Source organism: Lagopus muta, chromosome 2 (genome assembly GCF_023343835.1).
Source record: "Lagopus muta isolate bLagMut1 chromosome 2, bLagMut1 primary, whole genome shotgun sequence".
Taxonomy (NCBI): domain Eukaryota; kingdom Metazoa; phylum Chordata; class Aves; order Galliformes; family Phasianidae; genus Lagopus; species Lagopus muta.
The window spans coordinates 55,501,812-55,524,594 of record NC_064434.1 but is presented as its reverse complement, the minus strand read 5'-3'; the positions used below and the strand labels follow the sequence as shown (position 1 = coordinate 55,524,594).

General features: G+C 43.7%; 2 protein-coding genes across 8 annotated transcripts in view; both read left to right on the top strand.

Annotated features, from left to right (window-relative positions):
* Positions 1-22,783, top strand: part of MAP3K5 (mitogen-activated protein kinase kinase kinase 5) — a 126,279-nt gene that overhangs the window by 86,130 nt on the left and 17,366 nt on the right. For both annotated transcript variants that reach the window (XM_048938329.1, XM_048938330.1), the window contains exons 26-30: positions 27-270; positions 3,089-3,201; positions 4,012-4,124; positions 4,983-5,059; positions 5,855-8,826. In XM_048938329.1, coding sequence (XP_048794286.1) covers positions 27-270; positions 3,089-3,201; positions 4,012-4,124; positions 4,983-5,059; positions 5,855-5,915 — 608 coding nt within the window. In that variant the 3' untranslated portion in view covers positions 5,916-8,826. The remainder of the gene's footprint in view (positions 1-26; positions 271-3,088; positions 3,202-4,011; positions 4,125-4,982; positions 5,060-5,854; positions 8,827-22,783) is intronic.
* The window catches only part of MAP7 (microtubule associated protein 7), a 94,371-nt gene continuing 88,070 nt past the window's right edge, over positions 16,483-22,783 (top strand). For 2 of the 6 annotated variants that reach the window (XM_048938337.1, XM_048938333.1), the window contains exon 1: positions 16,483-17,121. In XM_048938337.1, coding sequence (XP_048794294.1) covers positions 16,989-17,121 — 133 coding nt within the window. In that variant the 5' untranslated portion in view covers positions 16,483-16,988. The remainder of the gene's footprint in view (positions 17,122-22,783) is intronic. The other 4 variants (XM_048938332.1, XM_048938331.1, XM_048938335.1 and 1 more) reach the window with 2 other exon arrangements.

The following is a 22,783-nucleotide window of genomic DNA, read 5'->3' as shown; positions in this document are numbered from 1 at the left end:
TCCTTATATTTTAATCTTTCTAATAGAATTGAGGCCACATTTTAGTCTTGCATCTGAAAGTGATGCAGCAGATCAAGATGATATAGAAGTTGAAGAAGATCAAGATGAGCAGCCTCAGAATCAAACTATCCAACAGCCTTGCATTGTCATGGAAGATGCAGTAGCTACCTCAGGTGTGAGCACACTCAGCTCTACAGTATCCCATGACTCACAGGCTGCTCAGAGAACACTGAGTGTCCAGCTGGGCAGGCTAAAATTAGAGACTAATAGGTAAGTCTGGGCGTCAGGACACACCAGCCTTCTTGTGACTGCATGTTGGTTTGTGCTTTTAATTATACATACTAGAATAGTACTGACATTATCAAAATTCTATAGTAATGCAACTTATGCTTTAAATGATAGTCATGGTATAGTTGTGACTGATCACATGTATTAGTTTTATTCGTTTCAGCACAATAACAACACAAGTTAAAGTTGGTCTTGTTTCAGGCGCCCTTTCAAGGAAGATCTGAAAATGTTTATCTTGCTGCCAAGCTTCTGCTTTTTCTCTCCTTCATATGCTGTATATAGCTGATGAATGGTGGTATGTTTTGTTTCTATTAAGGCAGAACACACTGTTCCTTTTGGTAGTTATTCCTGGGAACAAACAAAAGCGAGTCAACAGCCACACGTGAACTGACAAAGGAAACTTCCAGAGTTGTTTTGTGTGCAGAATTCACTGCAGCAGGATTTGTGTTTACAAGCAAGCATTACATCTTTATTTTATTTAAAAAATGCTGTGGTTCAGAGATGGAAAAATGTGTGCATTTTTTAAATAAGAGGTGATCCAGAAACTTGTATTTTGGATTTTTTTCAGAACATACATGTATTCTGCTTTTACTAAGGTATTATTTTCTTAACTAAAAACACAGATCTCTGACTCCCATTGTTTTATCCAAACAATTTTTCTATATAATCTTGTTTTCTTTTCATTAACATGTACCAAATAGTCTGTTTGGAGCAGCTATTTTAGCTTTATATGACCCACTGACTTTATATTTCCCACTGACCTCAGTAAATTTTTTATGTGACCTTTGCAGAAGGAGAATACATCTTCAGTACAGTTGTTATGATGCCAGAACATTCTATGTAGCAGTTGACCCAAATTAAATTAAAACGTTAAACTGCTCTTTACTTGTAAGTGTTTCCAGGAACTTTGCCATAATTAGAGTAATTCATTATACTGTACTATTTTTGATAGAGTAAGAACTCTTCAGTCCTCATTTTACAATTCACTATTTATGTCTGTGGTGAGCATTGAGGAATATTTTGATTTACCTTATTGATAAACTTAAAAGCAACAACACAAACGTGATGCAGATTGTCTCACTTGACTTCTCAAGTTTATGCTCAGGAATAGCATCCTCTTGGATGAGGTATTGCTTTCTAGAACCTTACTTCTGTAAACTTCTTGAATGCAAAACCTTTGGCCAAATAATCACATCCTGTCATACACTCAAATTTTGAGGTAAATAATATGGGCAGTTGTTTAATTAAGGAATTAATTAAAGCTTTATTGGCATTTGCAGCAAGTAGCTACCGAGAGAAAATGGTTTATTGGCCCCAAAGGCCTTTTTTTCAACCAGAATGGGTAGAGGAGGAATACATTAACTGAAAGCTTCAGTTAAAGCCTTAGGCTGCACGACTCTGTGCAGAATACTAATCTGCATGGAGAGTAACCAAGGTGTGGGTGTGTGCAGAGAGACAAAGCAGTGCTGATAGCATGGGAGGTGGACTTTTCAAGAACTGTCAGCTCTAGTGTGTAAGTACTCAAATGCAGCTGTGCTGTTGGTAATCCAACATGTTCTGTGCATTCCTAAAAGTAGCAATCATATAAGAAGCAGTTCATTTCTGTGCAAAGACAGAGTGCTTCTGTTGCACGTCCGCCAGCTGAATTCCACAATGCCCTTATCTCTCAGCATCCCAGAAGAAAAGTTGCAGTGCCTAGCTAACAAAACAAAACAAAAAAAAAAGCAAAAAAGCTGCACTAAAATGGAACAGATAATGTGTAGCTCTCAGGCTGACAAAGACTTCAAGGAAGGGATGAAGAGGCTGTGATTCTTTTGAAGTAGAACTTTCTAAGACTGGAGAGTCACCAATGGGTTTATGAGCTATAATGTGAGCATATGGTTCTCAATCTCCAGTTTCTTTAGCCATGTTTCTGAGTGTGTTTGATTCACAATTCCTCCTTTTTACAAAAATAAATAAAGAAATAAAAATATAAAACAGGAAGTTACAGCAGCAAGTTTCACATGTACATTTTCTATTGTATTCTGACTTTTTACCCTTGATCAGTTTGAATGGTGCTGGTCACCAAACTTCTAAAAGGTTCCCTCTGGCGTTGTATTATGAGGGATTCAGACATAGGTTCCAGTTTGTTTCTGCTTGTTGTTCTCAAAAGTAATTGCTTAGGAGAGCACCAAAGCTATTCTGCCTTTTCTGACATTCATAAAGCATGGGAGGACAGGTATAAACCCTCTACTATGTGAGGAGAGACCTTGTGTGGATTACAGCGTATCTTCCCCAGTTGACAAACAGACCCATAAGCTGCCACCACTTTTTCATCACTGCTCTGTCCCTGCCGTGCTTTTGAAAATATCTGCTGGGGGAATGTGAATTGGCATTCTGCCATACACAGATAAAGTGACAAAGTTCAGCACTTGGTTTATGAAATGGTTCAATAATTGAGAAGAAGAATTCCACAGTTTTGTTTATAACAGAATGCTGGCTGTATAAATTTCACTGAACTGTGTCATATTACCTGTTCTGTTCAGCATGTGTATGTGTCTATGAAGGCAGAGTATTTGCTTTGTTTTGCTGCTTAATAGCTGTAGCTTTAGGAACCAGAAGAGTAGATGCTTCTATCTTCATGTGAGTCATAAAAGTTTATAGTGATAGGATATTCCTAAGGCAAGAGAAGAAATCTGTCCATATCTCTGTCAATAAAGTATCCAGTTTAAGTTCAGTAGGATGTGTTTCCCTGAACACTTGAAATCACCTTTAAAAAAAAATAATAATAATAATGCATTTTGTTCCTCTTGCTTCTCAGGTTACTGGAGGAGCTGGTTCAAAAGGAGAGAGAATTTCAAGTCCTTTTACATCAAGCTATAGAAGAAAAAGATCAGGAGATCAAAAACCTCCGGCTTAGGTCACAGCCGATAGGTAAGAAGCTATTTCAGAGGAAAATTTCACACTGGCTACAGATGAAAACAGATAAATTTCTTGTTTTTATCGAGCCAGCTTCAGCAAACATGTTTTATTATGTTGCTTTTGACAAAATGTGCTTTGGAGTGCACACTGAAGAAACAAATTGATGAATTTGTTAATCACAATAAAAGTAATAGCACGACTTAAATATTTTTAATGGCAGTTGTAACATTGTGTATTCAAGGGGCTCTATCTAAATGATGAGACAGAAGTGCAACTTAAAGCTCACTAAGTGAAGCTGAGTTTGATCTGTATCTACCTCAAAGAGGGTAGAAGTGCTAATGCAGTTTGGTACTTCAATGTAGTGTGCTTCAAATAAGTGCCACTTTGCAAAAGCAGCTGATTCTCACTGTAAAGCATTGCCTACACACCAGTTGTATGAGTTACCCTGAATATTTAAATCTGTGTATGAAACTCTGTGTAGACACAATTACAATGATACTGAATTTCTATCTGAGTCATTCTCCGAAGAGGAAAGTATCTGTATCAGATGCTCATGCTGCTTTAACTGCCTTCAGATTCAGGCCCAGGCCCAAACTCAGACTGAGTAAAGTAACTGACCGTAACCAAGCACAATAGTTGATGTGAACTGTCCACAGACTGCAACTGGCTGTGGGCTGCAGAACTGACATTGATTTGTGGGGGTACTGCTATCCTAAGTGTGGAGGGAAGAGTGATCGAAGACAGTGCTTCAGCAGTAAAAATGATAGGAGGTGTTGCTTTGGCAACATGCAACCTTCTAAAAAAGAGAAATGCTTGTTCTAGATATTCCTGGATTATCTGTCTGTCATCGTCATTCCACTGGCACAGGGACTGAGGACCCTGATCTCATAAACTGGCTGAGCGTTCAAGGAGCTGATGAGGCCACAATAAACAAGGTAAGAATGGTGCTTTCTGATTGCTTTGTGACACAGATGCAGTACTGTTTTGTGACTGAGCACAAGAAGAAAACAAATAGTCTCTCAAAATGTGTGAAGTAATGAAAATGAATCTCTTTTCAGAGGAAAAGAAAAAGCTACAGATACGAAGGCTATAATTTTATAGATAGATAGATCGTGTAACTGACAAAAGGAGTAAGAATAAATTAGCCTTGTAAAGAGGCAGTATTGCTTTGCCTCACAGTTTTTCAGCATCCTCCCAGATGGTAGCAGTTCCTGCTGATTATGCCCTGGATACAGAGAACGTGTTCACCCTATGCTAACTGTGTTAAGTGAAATCTCATCAAGATTCTGCAGCAAAGGATAGATAATTTTAGAGGTGCTGAGCACCTCAATTTTGGCTGACTTGAGAAAACCTTCATGTAGTTCAAAGGCTTCTTGGAAATTCAAGTATCAAATTTAGATGCCACTTTTGAAAATGTGAATCTTAGCTTTTTTTTTCTTTTTTTTCCCAATTTTTTAATGTAGTATTAATTATGCCTCAATGTACATTCACTGAAGTCAAGATTCTGAGATACCAGTGGTAACAATGGAAATGCCAACTGACAAATGTTTTGAGAAGCTGCAAAAGCACTGTGTTTAGAGTAACGTGGTATGTCAGTGTGGGCAATACACTACACAAAAAATAAGTAGCTTCACTGTGTTTCACAAGGGTGTACAATATGGATTCATTTCTTAGATGCAGCACATGTTGGATCAATTCTAGATTTCTTCCAAACTTCTGTTTCTAAGGGCAGACAGCATATAAGGCTAGATAGTATTTCTAACAAAATATTGATATTTAACTTTTTTTTGCAGTTCTTGGCTGAAGACTATACCTTAATGGATGTTCTCTGCTATGTTACACGAGATGACCTGAAGTGTTTGAGACTGAGGTAAGGCTGCACAGTTAAGTGAACTGCATGCGGCTGCAGCAGGTTTTGTTACATGAACAAATAACTGATACTAAACCCATTTCTTGGATTGTGCTGCATTGTTTTAATAGAAGTTACACTGTCCAGTATTTCTTGTATCTCTCTATGCAGTCCTGATAAGCTGCTGTAGTGCTTACACATTAAAAACAAGCTTTTCTTTTATAGCCAAGCAAAAGGAATTTTTAAGTAAAGCTTTTACCTTGCACTTGGATACCCTGGGAATCCACTAGAGCCCTGCTTTTACTTTAAAAGGTTGAGATTGCAAAATGTGCTGTAGTTCACCATTATCACAAAGCTGCAGAAATGAACATGGCTTACAGCTAATGCTAGATTTCAGCAAGTCATGCCAGGTGCATCTGCCACAGCAGGACCAGCTTATGAAGAAACAAGGGAACATACCAAGCACTGAGGGTTCCTAGTTTTAAAATAATTTTTTAAAAGTAGTAAAACTTTAGCAGGTGGTTCCTTCATAACGTTGGCAGCCCGCTGTGGGTTATGCAGGTCCAGAAGTCTGAATTCCAGAAAGCAGGCAACTGGAAAGTAAAAGTTTGTCCTGCACTGTAATCAAAAAAGGACTCTGCTCTCTGTTTGAATACATGTTGGATTTTACCTTTGATCAACCTTCCTACTCAGTCGTAGAACTTTATTAATCAAAACTAGAACAAGAAAATCAGAATGCACCTGAATTGGAATACTTTCAGGCTAGAGAATATTCTCGTACCTGAGCATCTCTAATTTCTTTTTTTTTCTTTACAGGGGAGGAATGCTATGCACACTCTGGAAGGCCATTACTGACTTTCGACAGAAACATGCCTGACACTTAAATCTTCCCTTGCTTCTCCATGGAGAGGAAGAGGTTTCTTTCCAGCACGGAGCAGGTGTGCTGTCAGAAGGACTGTTGCACTTTAATCCAGTATTTGTTTACCAATGTTAAAAACACTGCAGCTTCCTGACTGCTCTTACTCCTGTAATCCCTGAGGAATATGTAAACAACATGCAACGTTATTTTACTTCAACCATTTTTACTTGCAAGTTTTCCAAACATTAAAAGGGGGAAAAAAAAAATTAACTCAAGAAATATCGTACTTAAAGTAACCAGATGTTCATTTCATGGAAAACTGATGTAAGGTTTCATGTGACTGTGCATCACTGGAACAAAACCAAAATGTGACACCTTCTCAATCAAGTTTCTTTTTCTTTGTAGTGTTGTATCAGTAAAATGTAGTAGAAATTCATGATTTCAATCAGAAGTAGATGTTTTTCTTTTAGTGTGCAAGTCCTAAGAGTAATTGTTTTTACCTACTGCTCTATATAGTTTAATATTGTTTATTTTTGGTAATTTAAGTTCTATGGTGCATTTGTTTTAGTTGTTTATGTACTACTGAACTGTACCAGTTGCATACACCTCAACCATAGTACTGTTAGCTTGTTCTAAAGCTATCTGACACACACAGTTGAAAATAAAAATAACCTAAGAGTTACTTTTTCCTATATTTTTGGACTTCTAAAATACTAAAGGTGTAAAATGGGAAAATATTGGAATAAAAAAGGAAAAAAAAAAATCACACTGAGTATCAAGGGAAACTTTCTGACGTGTTCAAGTTACAGTGATTTGACTTTGATAATCTATAACCTCGAGTGTTTTCTCTGTACTGGAATTGGTGTGAACAGAACACTGACAACTCCCTCCAGAACACAGTTTTTCTCAGGCTCCTCTGTTTGATGTGATAAAAGAACACCCACCTTCTGTGCACAAAAAAAGTTGTTTTGCTGTATTCTACCTTTGCCTGTATCTCTTTTCTCACGCATGGAAAAGGATCATGGACGTTCTCTGTCCATCCACACTGATCAGCATCCTGGCATTCCTGCACTGAGATTCTTCTGGGGCAGCTGTTAAACAAACAAACCCTAACACAAACAAATTCCCATTCTATTGTGAATAGAACATGCTTAGAAGCTACTCCTTTCTTCATAAGTCTTGGTAGTTGGTGAACAGCTTATGCCCTGGATTTTTCAGGTTATGTATTTCCCAAGAAAATTACATACTCAGAAAAGAGTGGTAGGAAACACAACCAATTTTAAAAAATCCTAAATGTGAAAAAGTGACTTTAGGAAAACAAACTAATTTGATTTGACAATGCGAAATAGGATTCTGTGTCAGCCCATGATTAAAGCTTGAAAAGTTCTGGTTTTATGCAGGATGAATAGAACAGAACACAAGTGCGTTGCTTTCTCTCTTCATACTTTAAAAGCAAGCAGCCTGTTGTCCATGGCCTATGACTCAGGATGCTCAGGAATGCCAGCTATGTGTGAGAGAAGACAGTGTGATCATTTTCATGTCCATTTTAATGTCTTCACGAGACCTAGCTTGGCACCAACTGGGAATTAATTCCTGTGGTTTGCTGTTGGCCTCGCTAGACCTGCAAAGCTGCTCAGTAACCCATTCCATAGGGCTGTGTCATATTTGATGCAGGGCTAGACAGCCATCCTACCTGAGCACCTGTGGGCTGTGCTTCCCTCAGCTGCCCAGTTTATTCATCCTTGGGCTAGAGCTGTGCACAGTCAGAAAAGAGTTTGTAGCAACCCCACCATGCACTTGCATGTAAATTGTTCTGGAAAGTTGTAAAAATATTTGTAATGGACAGAACACGCACACCCTTTGGGGTAGAGTGCATCAGGGAGGTCAGCTGGGGATCATAGAATCCTTTGAATTGGAAAGGAACCTTAAAGACCATCTAGTTCAACTCCCTTGAAATGAACAGGGATGCCAACAGCTCCATCAGGTGCTCAGAGCCCTGTCAAGCCTGACCTTAAGTGTCTCCAGAGATGGGACATCCACCACCTCTCTGGGCAACCTGTTCCAGTGCTTCGCTACCCTTATCATAAAAAACTTTCTCCTTATATCCAGTCTAAATGTCCCCTCTTGTAGTTTGAAACCATTTCCCCTTGTCTTATTGCAGCAGACCTTGCTGAAGAGCCTGTCCTCTTCCTTCTTACAGCTTCCTTTAAGGGGGAATCCCTCAGCTTTGCTTTCCGGGGATGCTGACAGGTGCCACTGACTTCAAGTGAGACACGAGATCACATTCTGAGGACCTGGTATGTTTTAGCGGAGGATTCTGCAGCACGGAGCCTTTTGACTACAGGATGCACTCCTCCCTTTGATTTTAGCAACCTCCCGGTCCTTGGCTAGGGCTGCTCTAGTGCAGGGCTCAGGGTGGCTGAGGCTCCTTCCACTTCTGTAAGAGAGCCAAGCAGAAGGCAAGAAGGAAATCCGGACCACGGCAGAGCTGGCTTTGGACCTTCTCTCGTTCGGCACCGAGCCCAGCCTGCACCCGTGTTACAGCACCATTCCCGTGCACGCAAACCACAGCACAGTTTCACCACCCAAGCCCCGTGTCCCGCCTCACACCGTCAGGGGCTGCCGCAGCAGCCGTGCTGCGAGAGTCCTGCGAGGCAACGAACAAACAGACACCGCAAAAGCGCGCAGGGAGATACAGGCACCGGAACCCGGAGGGAGCCGACAGCTCCCGGTTCGTAACCTCCTCACAGCCACCCTCGGGGCAGCGGCCGCTTCCTGCCCGCCCTCACCTGCAGCTACCGCCGGGGGTGGGACGTGGCGGCCTCACCTGCCTGGGGCCGCGGAGCCGCGGGGCGGAGCCGCCGCGCGCGCCGAGGAGGAGACATGGCGGAGGCCGCGGGCAGGAGCGGCGGGCGCCGGCGTTCCGCAGGTGAGGCGCTGCGCGCGGCTCGGGGTGGGCGCGCGGCCCGGTTCGCCCCTGCGCGGCCGCGGGGAGCTGCGGCGGCGCGGGGTTGGCGGCGGCCGTTCCCCCCCGCAACAGGTGCACGGCCGAGCTGCGGGGCTCTGCCCGTTCTTCCGCTGGCACCGCGCGGCGGCGGCCCCGACCCCGCGGTGCCGCAGCACCCCGGCTGCGGAGCCGGGGTGGATGCGGGACGGCGACGGTGCGTCCCCGCGGGGCCCTGCAGCACCGCTGGCCTTCGGGGCTGACCCGACCGGCTGCCGCCGCCCCCGCGTAGGTGGCCTTGCTGGGGCGGCGTTCGGGATCTCTTGTTTTGTCCTGAGAGCGAGGAGGTGTGGGCGTATGGAAGCGGGCGGAGCGCTACGTGGCTGCTGCAGGTGCAGCTTTGCGGCTGCGGGGGCTGCCTGCAGCTCTCGGTCCCCATCTCCTTCCCCACGCCGCACAGCGCGGACGCTCTGCGGTCCTTCGCTCCCCCCGCACCCTTTGGGTTCGTGGCTGAAGGGCGTTCATCAAAGCAGCCGCGTGGCTGCTGCTTAATTAACGTTTCCACAACGTAATGTTTTTAATACATATTTGATATAACATGGGCATGCAACAGCGAGCAACAGCTGCGGGCAGGCCCGTCCACGTGCCGCCTGTCGTTAGGGAGGTTCAGTACGCAGCGCTTTGGCTCGGAAGCCCTTTTCGCAAACGCAGCCCCGCTGCAGAACGCGACCCGCAACGCGCGGGGCTGGCGGCCCGCTTCGCTTCCGACGGGAGGAACGGGATGCCAGGCTGTTTTCTTTGAAGCCACGTTTTTTTGAAGCCACAAATCATTTTCCGGCTCTTTCCCGGGTCGCGTTAACTCGATGTTTTCGCTAATTGCCTGGGCGGGCTCTTTCGTTGTTAGAGCTAGAGACGACGACTCACGTTTTGCAGGCGCGCTTTAAAAAGACGTCCGTGGTGTAGATGAATTCTGCGTTCGCTTCGCCTCGTGGCACCGCGCTGCGCTCCCGCTTACCGGGCTCACCGGGCTCCGGTGCTTTACCCGAAGCCGCACGGGGGGCGGACGGGCCCCGAGAGCCGCCAGCTCCCCGCCGCTGGGAGGCGGCCGCGGCTCCCCGCGGGGCCGCGTTGTTTCCCACCGGCCGCCAGGCGGCGCCCGCGGCACGGCCCGCTCCGCCTGTACCGCTGGGCCGGCACAGGCTGGCAGCAAAGCGCGGGGCGGTCGCGGTGCTACCGACGGAGATACGGAGACCAGCGGAGAGCTCTGCCTGTCCTATCCGTAGTTATCTCACGTTAATAGTGTGACTATTTCCAGCTTGTTAAATGGTGCTGAAGCTTTAGTGATACGTTTTTGACAGGAGGAGTGTCTGCTATGGTAGCTACACTTGTGTGCGCTATCGCTTTACTTTGGGTTCATGTTGAGAACGGATGTTCCTTCCTACGTGTTACTTCAAATGTCAAAAATCATAATTTGCCATAATCTGAGACCGCTGCCATCTTATTTTAATGACGATTTGTTTCTTTAGCACAGATAAACAAACTTAATGCTTTACAGCTGGAAATTATTTGTGGCGTTAAATGTAATTAAATGTGATCAGCGCAGTAATTGCCTCAATTATGTATATGGGGTGGAATCACAACGGCGTAGTTTATTTTTCACTTGGAAAAACGTGCATGCAGTGCAGGCTGCAGCACGCTGCTGGTGCTGTGGCAATTCTGCACACCCGCTTTCCCTGCGGGAGGGAAAGCCCCCTCCATGCAACTTCTGTTGTCCAATTGCAGTGCTGTGAGGAGCTGCTGTAGAACAACACAACGTGTAGCCTCTGTTACGTGCATTCAAGGTGAAGGCGGCTGTGAGAAGATGGTGCTTCTGTAAAGCTGGTTTCGATTTAATTCTGCACGTGCTCTCAAGTATTGATTCTGGAGTCATGTGGTATTTGCTTTTATTAAAGTCAATCTTTACTTTCATTAAAATGAGACATATTTATAACCTCAGTGGATTTAGAGAAAATACTTGAAAATGTGGATTCTGGGAGTTCTGTCGGAGTTCAAGGAAAGTGAGCTGTAGTTGTCTGCTAAGAAAACATGAGAGGATGGGCTGCCTGATTGAAGTGGGTGGAGTTAGCATCACCCACTCCTCTTGACTTTGGGAGCCCTTAGGGATTGCAAGTGATGGAATGACTTATGCTCCATATTGATAGTCCAGGTATAAGGAACTCGTGAGGAAAACATGAAGTACTGATGCCTCCAAATAGTTTTCATGTCAATGTCTGATACTCTAACGTCTTCTTCTCAAAGAAGGTAGCCTACAGCTCTGGGCTTTTCAGGTTCATCTAACGAATGTGCTGGGAAGATGCCAAGAGAGTGCTGTTAATTATGCATACCATCAAATTCTTCACAGGATTTCATCCACCAAGTGCCGTGGTAATACACTGAAGGAAAAAAATTTAATTTGGTCTTGGCATGTTGCCTTTGCTTTGAACTATTTCACATTTCTACCAAAGTTTAGTACATAGGGAAGGTCTCTTCATTCTCAGGGTGCTTTACAAGCACTTCCACCTTTTGATGTGCATGCAGGTGAGGAATTCTAAAACTATGCTCTTTTCACAAGCAGAAGCAGTGAGGAGACTGCCTTGGATAATTTGCACTGATGACTTTTGCTTTCTGCTGAGTTTCTGTCTCCTACTTCCCCATCCAATCCATTCCCATTCTTCACTGCATTTCTGTATTTAATTGAGCAGGGACTGAAGCAATCTGGTGTTCTGCCATGGGCCTGATCCCATATCCTGCTGTCACAGATAGGTTGGACCACTCTTAGGCAACTCTTTTCAAATTGCGCTGTTATTCATCACTGTACGCATTGTGCAATTTTTATTACTAGTCATGCTATGCAAATCCATTTAATTAAAAGTGTAACAAGACGTGTCAATGTTTGTCTTGCGTTTGATGGCTTTACTGGTGCATGTGTTTGAGCTCGTGGATCCGTCGGTGGGATCCCTGCCTGTGTGCTCTCGCATGGCTCTGAGCGAGTTCCAGTTGGTGTGGGGCCGAATGGTTCTGCTCTTTCTGGAGTTAAAGCACTTGATGCAACGACTGCAATGCAATGACGCAGATGCAGTGACTGAATGAAGAAGTTGTTCATGGCACTACTGTATTATTATGGCCGTGACTTTTATAAGAGAGTTGCTCACTTAAAGCTATTCAAGGGTGTCTATGCACTTGATGGCATTCTCATTACTCAAAAGATGTGAAGGTTTCCCTTCTTATTTTCTGGCATTTTAGATTCTGTGCTATTGATTAATACAGGGTGCCTTCTTTCCACCTTCTTGGAAGGTAAAAAATAAAATAAAATAAAAATAAAAATCAGTCATTATAGACTAAACAACAAAAAAATACATATTTTAAAGATGTATTCCTGTAAAATCTACAAGTTCTTTACTATCTTGCATATTTACATAAGAAATCTTTGAAGAGAAATTTAAAAACCTCTAAAGATGAGGTTATTCTCTATTTTGACAATCAGAGATAGGAGGAAAAGAGCATTGCAACAGCAGTGGCAGAATAAAAATGAGATGTGTTTGAGGAGTGGTTGGCTTAATGGGAATAAGTAATTCTTATGACAGCAAAGCTATTTCTGTGATTTCCAACTTGTAGGAAGTTGTTATAATAGGGAAAAAAGATCTGTCTTTTTAAGGCTGTTTTGCTCTGTCCTAGATTCGAATGGCATTGAAAATAAGGTTTTCAGTTCTTTGATGCTGAGTAAATAGCTGTTCTCTCATGCCAAGAAGAAAAAAAAAAAAAAAAGGCTCTATTTGCTTGAGTTTGGGCCTGATTTAAAATCTACTAAATTAAGTAGAAAGTATATGCAAGGAGATGAATCTCCTGGAGAAATGTAGGCAGGGGTCTCATTTGGAAGTTAGTTATTATGCGTATGTTCTGATATGTAGCTCTGTCATACATTTTTTTTAATGAGTTCATAAAGCTTTTGACACAGATGACTATTAATGTCAAAAAATGTCCACGTAAAATATGGTTGCATGCTGTATTCTGTTTTCTCTGTATTCTCACACTGTTTTTATACATATATACAGGTTTTGAATGGTAGGTACTGTTTTTGCAGGCTAGTGTGGGGTCTGTTAACCATACCTGGATTTCCCTGATTGTTTCCCTGACTGGAACCCAATTCCCAGTGAAACCTTATTATTCCATGCTGGGAAAACAGCAATATAAATGCAAAATGCCATCTCCTTTCTTGATGCTAGCTTATAGGATGGGGACCTATCTTTTCCTGACCCTCCGTACTAGGCACATCACAAATAGCTTAATGAAACATTTGCAATCCAAAAAGGAGCACATGTTAAAATAACATGTTGACTTAATCTAATTCTTGATACCAAGTGCATTTGAGTTGAGAAGAAGCTTTATTTTTATTTTAAGAGGCCTTGAACCAATATCCAAGAGCAGAAGTGGAACAGTTTTTATTTTGCTTGGCAAATACTATGACCCAGAACCATCTTAAGGTTATGTATTATTTTGTCCCCTACAAGAAAATGAACTTCACCTGTTAGCAATTTTGCATAAAGCTGGAGTAGGGTAACAAAGGGAGTGTGGAAATTGCTCTAAAAGCACTGAGGCACATGAACATTCTGTTCAGCTTGTGGTTTTTACCATCCAAACTTCTTGTTATTGCTTCAGTAGCGGCTGAGTATATTTTAGAATAGTAAAAATAAGTAATAGTAGTATAGTGGTCATAGTTATAAGCTCTTACAAAGTACTTTAGAAGAAGGAAAAATAAAAGAATCAGTGAGTTCTTTCAGGAGTTAGGCTGGTTGGTTTTTTTTTTCCTTTTTTGGGGGGTGGGGAGGAGAGATGAGGGAGAGGTTTTTATGATTTGATGCTGTCCCCTAACTTCCCATAAAACAGAAGGTAAAGACTTCTACTGCTTAATTGCTTACTCTTTAGCTGTAGTATTTTTCTTAAACTCTATTTTATCTGCCTTTATCCTGAGAATCCTGCAGGAGAAAGATGTGAGATTTCTGTAAAATGTAGCTTGTTGAGTGCATGTACAGTGAGTGGAGGAAAAACCTGCATACTGTGATTCAGCAACATCTTATGAGTGCTTCTGTATGGAGGGCTTTTCATCGACAACTTGTCTCTGAATTGATCCTTTCCCTCTTCTGTAGTGCTATATGATTTTATATTTGATTGGTTTGCCTGACATGCCCAATAATACAGAGTGGCTTCTAGTTAGTGTACTTGATATCTTTTTTTTTCTTCTTTTTCTTTTCTTGAAAGCCTATGCAGTCTTAGTTACCACAGGTTACTGCTGCCTGTAAAAGATGCACGTTGCCCTGTCCTCGCTGGGTTCCTCCTTCACTTTCTGTTCATAAGCTGGCCGGTGTTGGACAAGGCTGTAGTCTGCCCCACCAAAACAGAGATCCGACCTCTCCCTCAAACAGGGAGATTCGCCTCACCGAGAGAAGCTCAAGGTATTGGGTTGGCAGGGTGCTGCTTCTGTAGAGTGTGAACTCATTGTGTGCTGTTTGTTATGGACCCAGCAGTGAGTTTCGTATAGTATTTGTGTGGTTATGAGAGTGATCCTATGAATGAGACACAACATCTGGAGTTTCCCCACTGAAAATGATCAGATTGCTTGCAGTAGACCACAGCAGTTGTTGTGGTGACTGACTTTATGTTTACTAGGTGAGATATCAAGCTGAATGTCTGATGTTAAAGCACAAGCATCAATTAGCACGTTGTTATAAATATTCACATGTCCCAGATCACAGTATAATTATCTTTATAGTCTTTATTCAAACTCTGTCAGGTAATTCGTTGTGCATGTTATTACACCTGTCGAATCCAGCAGGTGGAAGTGGATGTGCTGCAGTGTAGTGATTATGGTGATAATGAGTTTGAATGTAATGTAGGAAGAAGAAAGTCCTTGATGCCTTCAAGATGCCCAGTTGCCTGATTCCATCTCCTGAGAACCCAGACCTGACAGTGAGGGCTGAGCCATGACTGTACTGGTGTATGGTGTGCCTAAGAGGCAGTGGGTTGTTTTAAGAATAGCTCCAGAACAGAATGTTTGAAAGGGTTGGAGCCCTGTTGTGGTGACTGAAAGCAGGGAAAGGAAGGGCAGCAATGCTAAGCAAAGCTGGCAGGGAGGTGGTGCTTTCTGCTACTTCTGTGTTGTTGGAAACAAAGGAAACACATGGAAAGTATTTCTGGTACCAACTGCAGGCCGATGCTGGTGGATGTGCCTGCACTGCTGTGTGTTATTTGTGGTAGGCATGTTTGTGGATGGGAGTGGGAAATGGAGCTGCTTCTCTTGCATGACAGTCTGTATAAACCCCAGAGGGCGAATCACTGAGCTAAGAACAGCCTGTGTTAAGAAGGATTTTCCTCACTCCTCTTGTTCACGCCTCACAGTACACAGCGTCTGGCAGATGCTGACAGATGCTGTCACGCTTGATTTCTGTGCACACCCACATAGTTCCCTGGCAGGGGGACTGGTGGCAGGAGGTAGCCAGGGGGCAATGGCTGCTGTTGTGGGTTGCAGGCCATGCTTAGGGCCAGTGCCCCAAACAGTACAACTGCCTTGTTCAGTGCTTGCTGCCCCACCAGAGAGAGGAGGGGTGGTCAGCATCCCAGGCCACCACTGTCAGCTCCAGCCCTTCTCTTTCAGGATGCTGTCTGTGTGACTGAGGTGGCCATGCATGTCTACACACCTTAATTTCTCAAGTGTGAGCCACCTGTAGACTGATCACCTAGTGTGTGGTGCATCAGGCTACACATTTTTCTTTATGAACTCTGAAGTGGGGGAAAATGCTCTGACTGTAACATTGAAGAGATGTTGTAGCTCACTTCTTTTCTTTAGTGGCATTTGCAATGGCGAGAGGTTTAAGTGGGGGTACCTGAAAAGAGGTTGTGTGTTGTGGAGAGGTTTGAGTTGGCCTCTTCTCCCAGGTACCAGCGATAGGATGAGAGGCTTCAAGTTACACCAGGGGAGGTTCAGGTTGGATGTTAGAAAACTTTCTTAGAGCGGTGAGGACTGGCACAGGCTGCCCAGGGAGGTGGTGGAGTCACCGACCCTGGACGTGTTCAAGGAACCACGTGGATGTGGCGCTGAGGAGCATTACGTGATTATGAGGCATGGTGGGAATGGGCTGATGGTTGGACTAGGTGATCTTAGTGTCTTTTCCATCCTTAGCAATTCTCTGACTGTAGGGTGAGGGCACAAAGTGCAAAGAGTGTGGGATGTTGTGCAGAGGTCAGGAGCAATGTGCAGGTTGCTCAGCCTGTGTGTGAGGGCTCTGCTGGACGTGGCCAGAGAGCTCCGGAATGCAGCGGCTGAAGGGAGCCTCAGGAGCCTTTGTTCACCTTGGTTGGTCTTAGCTTGGTTTGCAAAGTGAAAGTTAATGGTTGGTGCTGTAAAATCAGTGTTGTACCAGATGCTAACTGCACAAGTCGTTTAGTTGCCCCACGTGTCTGTTCCAGCCACAGAGCCTGATTTCGGAGTTCCCACACACCTGCCTGCAACAGTGGGCGTATGCATTCCTCATGCAGAAAGCACGCGGTGCCTAAGAAAGCGATTAAATTAAGGGGAGGGAGGGCAACGTAGACATATATGGAAGACGACTCATCCTCCTCGCTTTAATGAAGCTTAACTCCCCGAACAAGAGCAGGCAGAGCAGCGGCACGGCGCAGGTTCTCGGCGGACCCCGCGGCCCGCAGCAGGACGGGGCCGCCCTGGGCGGGAGGTGGCCGTGTTGTCAGGGCAACGGCCCGAGGCGGCGGATCGGGTTCTGTCCTCCCGCGCTGAATATTTCAGCGTGCCGGAGCTGGGAGAGGAGGGTGCCGCGGAGGGGAACCCGGAGCGAAGGGCTGCGATCTGGCTGGAGCGAGTTAAAGGAGCGGCAGAACCGGTGTGCCTTTAACTGGGGCTTTTTCCCGAAGAGCCTCTCCGCGCCGAGTGGATGCTGCGTCGGTCAGCTGTTTGCGTCCCGCTTATCCATAGGGGATCTGCTACCGGCGCTCAAATGAGCAGGCGGCGTCGCAGCTAGCTGCTGTGCAGCGGCTGCCGGTGCTCGCCCTGTTTTTATTTTATTTTTTATTTTTTTAAATAAGAAGGAGACGACAACAGCATGCCCGGCGCGACTACTGTCCTCCGTCAAGAGAGGCTGAAGAAGACAAGTGCCAGGCCCAGCCCTCTGGGTTTGTTCACCATCACCGAAGAGGATGAGCAGCAAAAGAACGGCAATTCCAAAAGACCGAGAGGTATGTGCGGCTCCGCGGCGTCACCGGCGCTGTGTGCGCTGCGGGGCTCCGCCACGGACAGGTGCGGCTCGGCGGCGTAGTGGCAGCAGTGCGCTGTGCCTGATGGATAAATGGGCGCCTTTAAAGCACCCGGGCTGTTATGCAATCGTCTGCTTGGGATGGGAAAGGGAATCTACTTTTTGGTTCTTGACCCCGTTTTCAGGCAGAGATGAAGGTCCTGCTTCAGAATGGTGAATTTGCTTGTTTGCTTTGCAAGGATTTCTGCGCTCAGTCTGCAGAAGTACCTGTGAAAAGTGGTGGCTGGAGGCTTGGGGAACACCAGCCTGAGATAAGGGACAGCTTTGCTGAAGGCAATATAAAATTATCTTCTGTGTGTGTGCATAAGGGAAAGTGTGTCTTCTGGAAGAGTATAAACATATGAAGAGTAAAACCTCCCAAGGAGGTTGTGGATGCCCCATCACTGAAGGCATTCAAGTCCAGGCTTGATGTGGCTCTGAGCAGCCTGGTCTGCTGGTTGGTGACCCTGCACATAGCAGGGGGGTTTAAACTAGATGATCACTGTGGTCCTTTTCAACCCAGGCCATTCTATAATTCTATGAAATAAATAAATATATACATGTTTAGTTAGACTTAGATAAGCCTGACTAAGGACAGGGCACTCTCACAAATAGTAACTGCGAAAGAAAAATTATTTGTGGCTGTGTGGCAGTAGTGGAGGAATGCTGATGATCGTTGATTTGTATCAGTGCTCCCATCTTGGAGGCTTCAAGGCCAGGCTGGATGGGACTTTGAGCAACCTGGTCTAGAGGGAGGTGTCCCTTCCTATAGCAGGGAGGTTGGAACAAGATGATCTTAAAGGTCCCTTCCATCCCAAACCATTCTATGACTCTGTGATCAGAGATCTGCCAAGCCTGTGTGGCTGCTGCTTATTTTATGTCGTGTCATTAATGTTTTCCACCTGGATCCTAGTGTTTGAATTCTGTTGGTCTGGCAGGGATGCTGCAATTTACAGTTGTGCCTGGATTCTTAGATCTGAATCTTTAGTACTGTCTTTTCTTCTTCTTCTTCTTTTTTTTTTTTTTTTTTTTTTCCCCCCCTGTGGTCATATGATTACATGATCCCACTTTTTTTTATTTTATTCAAGTAGGAAAAAAAAATTGCACTAGATTTTTGTTTACCTAACATCTAGCAGTTTTGTAGCCTCAAGACAGTGTTTCAAATTTCAGACACTGCCATTCTACCATGTAACAGAAGAGCCCTGCAAGCAAGCATTTAAATAGCAAATTTATAGTATGTATATTTATTACAGCTAACAAGGTGCTTTTTTTTTTTTTTTACCATGAAGGGAAAAAGCAGCTTGGTAGCTTTGACAAAATTCCTGAGTTTTGAATTTACCTGGTTTTGCACCTCGTGCTTTTTCCTCATAGTAGTGAAGGGTTGGACAGATTCAAGCATCGAAGTAATATTGTATTGCTGGTCCTTGTTAATGTGCCTCCAGTGCTGGGGTCTTGTGTGCACAGTTCTGTGCATTTGAAATTGCCCATGTGAAATGGAGATGCAAGCTCTAGTATGATGATGAGCTTTTTAATGTTTTAAGAAGGATATAGTTTTCCTTTATCAACCCCTGGGTGACTTCTGGAGTCAGCAGCCACAATCGATATTTTTCCTGGTTTTGTTCAGGGGCACCAATAGTTTCCCAGGGTAAAAGTTCTTGATGGCTTGGCCACTATTTTCTGCTTTCAGCTGTCACACAGATATGCTCATCCTTTGCCTTTCTCATTAAAAGTGAGATTCCATTTCTGATCTTCTTTTCCTTTTATTGCTGTGAAATGTTAGTAGTCAAATAGTTTGCTCCCTGTGCTCCCAACACGTGCATGAGGGATTTTACTGAGATTAAAATTTGGCAGTGTAACTTGAATACTCTTGGTGAAAGTTCAGAAGGCTATACAAAGCCTTCTCATATACTATGAGTACACTCCTTTGATTTTTCTGGTAGTAATTAATGAAATGGCTCTTACCGTCTCCAGAACTGCAGTAGTTCTTTGCCCTTCTGTATGTGCAAGCACTGGGGTTAGAGCTGGAGTCCCCTCACATGTAGACTACAGGTGGTGCACTCACTGCCTGCCTGGCACTGGGGGAGGTTGCTGGGAGAGTGGGACCGATGGATCTGTGTGAGGCTGCCCTCAGGCTTCAGGGCCCATTGTTTGGTTGCTGCTCTGCACTGTTTGCTTCATCTTAGTTCTCAGCCTGCCTTCGTTGCTGTGTGCTCAGCATGCTTTGGCAGCTGCTCAGTCTTTTCTTTTCTGAGCACAGGCTCAGTCAGTGGTGTGTTTGTGGAGGTGGGCTGTCCTCACTGCAGCTCCTGTAGTCATGCTAGGCTCTCTTTTTACTGCAGTTTGAAGGCCTGTGATGCTCTGATACTCCAAAGTAATAAAGCATCTCCTTCCTCCGTTAAAGGCACTTGAATAACATCCCAAGTTTTAAGATATTCCACATTTTGGGTGGTTCAGGCCATCTTGCAGTACTAAGGCTGACTTACAGTTCATACAAAAGTTGTTCTTGTAATCTGGGAAACATATTTATGGGGATTATAAACTGGTTAATAATTGCAAGACTTTCTGTAAATTGGTTTCAGTATCAGTCATGTCTTGTCCTGGGTTGGCTGTACTGTGATCTGAGTTAGGTGGACACAGAGCTTGTTCTTCCAGTGTAAACAAGCAATGAAATGAAAGTGTTTGTCAGGCATTATTTGTTTAGTCTGGAGATAGGAAAAGCCTGCAGCAATCTTTGTAGCCATGTGCTTCTGATACTTTCTTTCTTGCATTCACTGCTTTCTCATCCACGTTTCAGCTTCCTCTCCTCTTCCCTTTGCTCCTATCCTCTCCTAACAGCCAAGTGCATGTCTTAGGAGGATGGAAGGAGGCAGTAATTGGTTTCTGGATTCTGATTACAGTTGCTGCTTGCCTCTATGAATCAGTTAACTAACTGGTAGCTAGAAAAGAGCATTTTATTTGTTTGTTTGTTTGTTTGTTTGTTTTTCTATAAACCTGAATGTGAGTTTCAGGGTAGTCTGCATCTATTCAGTCAATATTAATAATACTCTACTGGATCAGACTGGGGCTGAAATGTTGGTCACAAGTGGGGAAGAGAGGGTGGGGAGGCACAAGTGTTATTCTGCTAAATCTGTTCCTTGGAAGTCTTGGAGGTTTTCAGATAGTGCTTGTATCTCAGAGTCTTGTCTCATAGACATTCATATGAGGTTGTCCCTTGTTCTATAATTATTATTTTCTTTATTTGTTGGGATATATTTGAATTTTATTTATTTATTTATTTATTTATTTTAAATAATTTTTACTGATTTCCTTTCTCCTTTTGCCAGAATAGTTGTTCAACCAAGTTAGTTTCAGTTAGATGCTTGGAACATAAACTAGTGAGCTCAAGTGCGTAAATGACCAGAGAGCTACAAATAGTACTTTAAGGAACCCAAACGTCATGTCTCAGCCTGATTCTTTTAAGGGTTGTTTTTGTTATAAAATTTTAACAGAGGGAAAAGTCATGTCTTATTTGTAAGCCTGGAGTGGTGAGAATTGGCACAACTAACCAAGCTGTGCAGTACTCACACAGACTGGTGGCTGTCCAGACTTCCAGGCAATAAATCCTGGGTACTGTTTGTTGGTTGAAGTCAAAGCTTGAATTGAGGCTCAATTTCCTACTGGGATTAGCATCTGCCTAAAACAAATCTTGCAGGCATGTCTGCTTTTGTTATGTTAAGCAGACCTAGAAATCGTCCACAGTAAGGTAATATGCTTCTGTCTCCAAAGGGACCACTTAGACATCTTCACTTTCATCGTCAGTTGTTAGAGATGTGCAGTATTGGCATTCAGAGCACATTTTTCACTCGGTGTCATTTACTTATATAGATCTCTCAGCATACATTTTTTTTCTATCTTTCTGCAAAAGCCTAACTTTTGCAGCTGTCCTAAGTCTCTGTGTAAAGCAGTGAGCTTTTTGTTTGTCTGTTTGTTTCTTTTTTGAGACTTAGCACACACAGTCATGTTATTCTGCATATTTTGTTTAGGCTACATATTTATATCAGCATCATTAGTCCCTTAAAGCTTGTTCTGTAAAGCAAATAGTTTCTGGGGCTGAAGATGGTGGGTGTTTTGTTCTGCAACGTAAATCACAAAGATGCAGCCAGGTAGATTAATTTTAAGCCATCCATGCTGTGTGAGCACTGTGGCCTCAGAATTGTTAAGTTCTGCCTCCACTCCTCCCTCCTTGGGTGGGGAGGGGGAGATGAAACCCTCTCAGATTGATTGTTTCTAAAACTACCATTTGAAGAGCATAGAAAAGCGATACTCACATTTCTAGCTTATGCATTTTCATTATTAATAACTGAAACAGCTATCTTACTGTCCTCACAGCAAATCAAGAGGAGATCTCAACTAACCTAACAGTCAAACTCTTCACCTGCCTGCTGATTTAAAACTGATGAAGGGAATGTGTTTCTAATTTGCCAAGTGACTATTGCTGCTAATACAAAGTCAGACAAACATGCTTTAGTCTCTGAACAGTAACACTGATTCTTTTGTCATCTTGAAAACAAACAAGAGGAGGTCTTTTTCCAGTCCTTTGGTGCATGGCAGCGATGGCTGTGATTACCAGCGGGTTCTGATGCTGTTGCCTGGATTATAATGTTTTTGCACGCTGCTGTTTGAGCTATAAGCTCTGCTCATCCAGGGAGATGAGGGAGAGTTCTTAGTTTATTGCTTAGTCTTCATGTTCTGCCTGTATTAGGGAAAACATCAGTTCCTTCTTAAACTGAGATTAACAGCTTAAAAGTTGTCAGTTTGTTCCTGTGTTTACAATCAAACAAACTTTAAAAGACCTAAAAGAGAAGGAAGAATTTTGGTATCCTCAAAGGCGTTAAAGTGAAAGTCCTGAAAACTGAAATGGTAAACCTACAGAATGGGTACTGCATGGGGCGTGGAAGTGCAATCTTATCCCATGCTGTGGAGTCTGTGCCTCAGTCTTGATCCAGAATGGCAGCTTGGTCTCTGCTCTCCACCACACTTTAAAGCAGCAAAGCTGCCTGAGATGGAGGCTCTCCAGGTGCAGCCCCTTGACACTACTCAGTAGGGTGGCCTCAAGTTCATTCAGGGCAGAACAGTCAGCAGCTGTTAAAAGCTGGGGAGCTGGTTCACGGGAATCAGGTGTTGGAGGTTTTCATGGCAATTGGTGGCCTTATCCTGCCCATCTGTGTCTGAGACAGTCAGGGGAAGGAGTGGTGGAGGAAGGAAAGGTACCAGTTCACATTACAGCATGTATTGCATGGAGGGGCAGGGCTGAGAAACCAGGACGACGTGCTTTGTGAGCCTGCGCTTTCCAGTGAGTTTTGTTCATGTTTCTGTGCATTTCCTTCTTTTTGCAAGCCAGTGCCAGAAGATGAGGGTCCAAAAGTATCTGTTATTTTCATGGATACTTTTTAAAAACTTAGTTTTGTAGCCTAATTTTCAGCTGTTGAGGTTGCAGGTTGTTTTTTTTTTTTTGGGGGGGGGGGAAGCTATTGCAAGGCTGTATCCTCATAAGGTTTAATTGTCTCTAGTCATAGATAGGGATCAAGAAACAATTCCTTTGTAATAAGGGAAAACAGATCTTAATG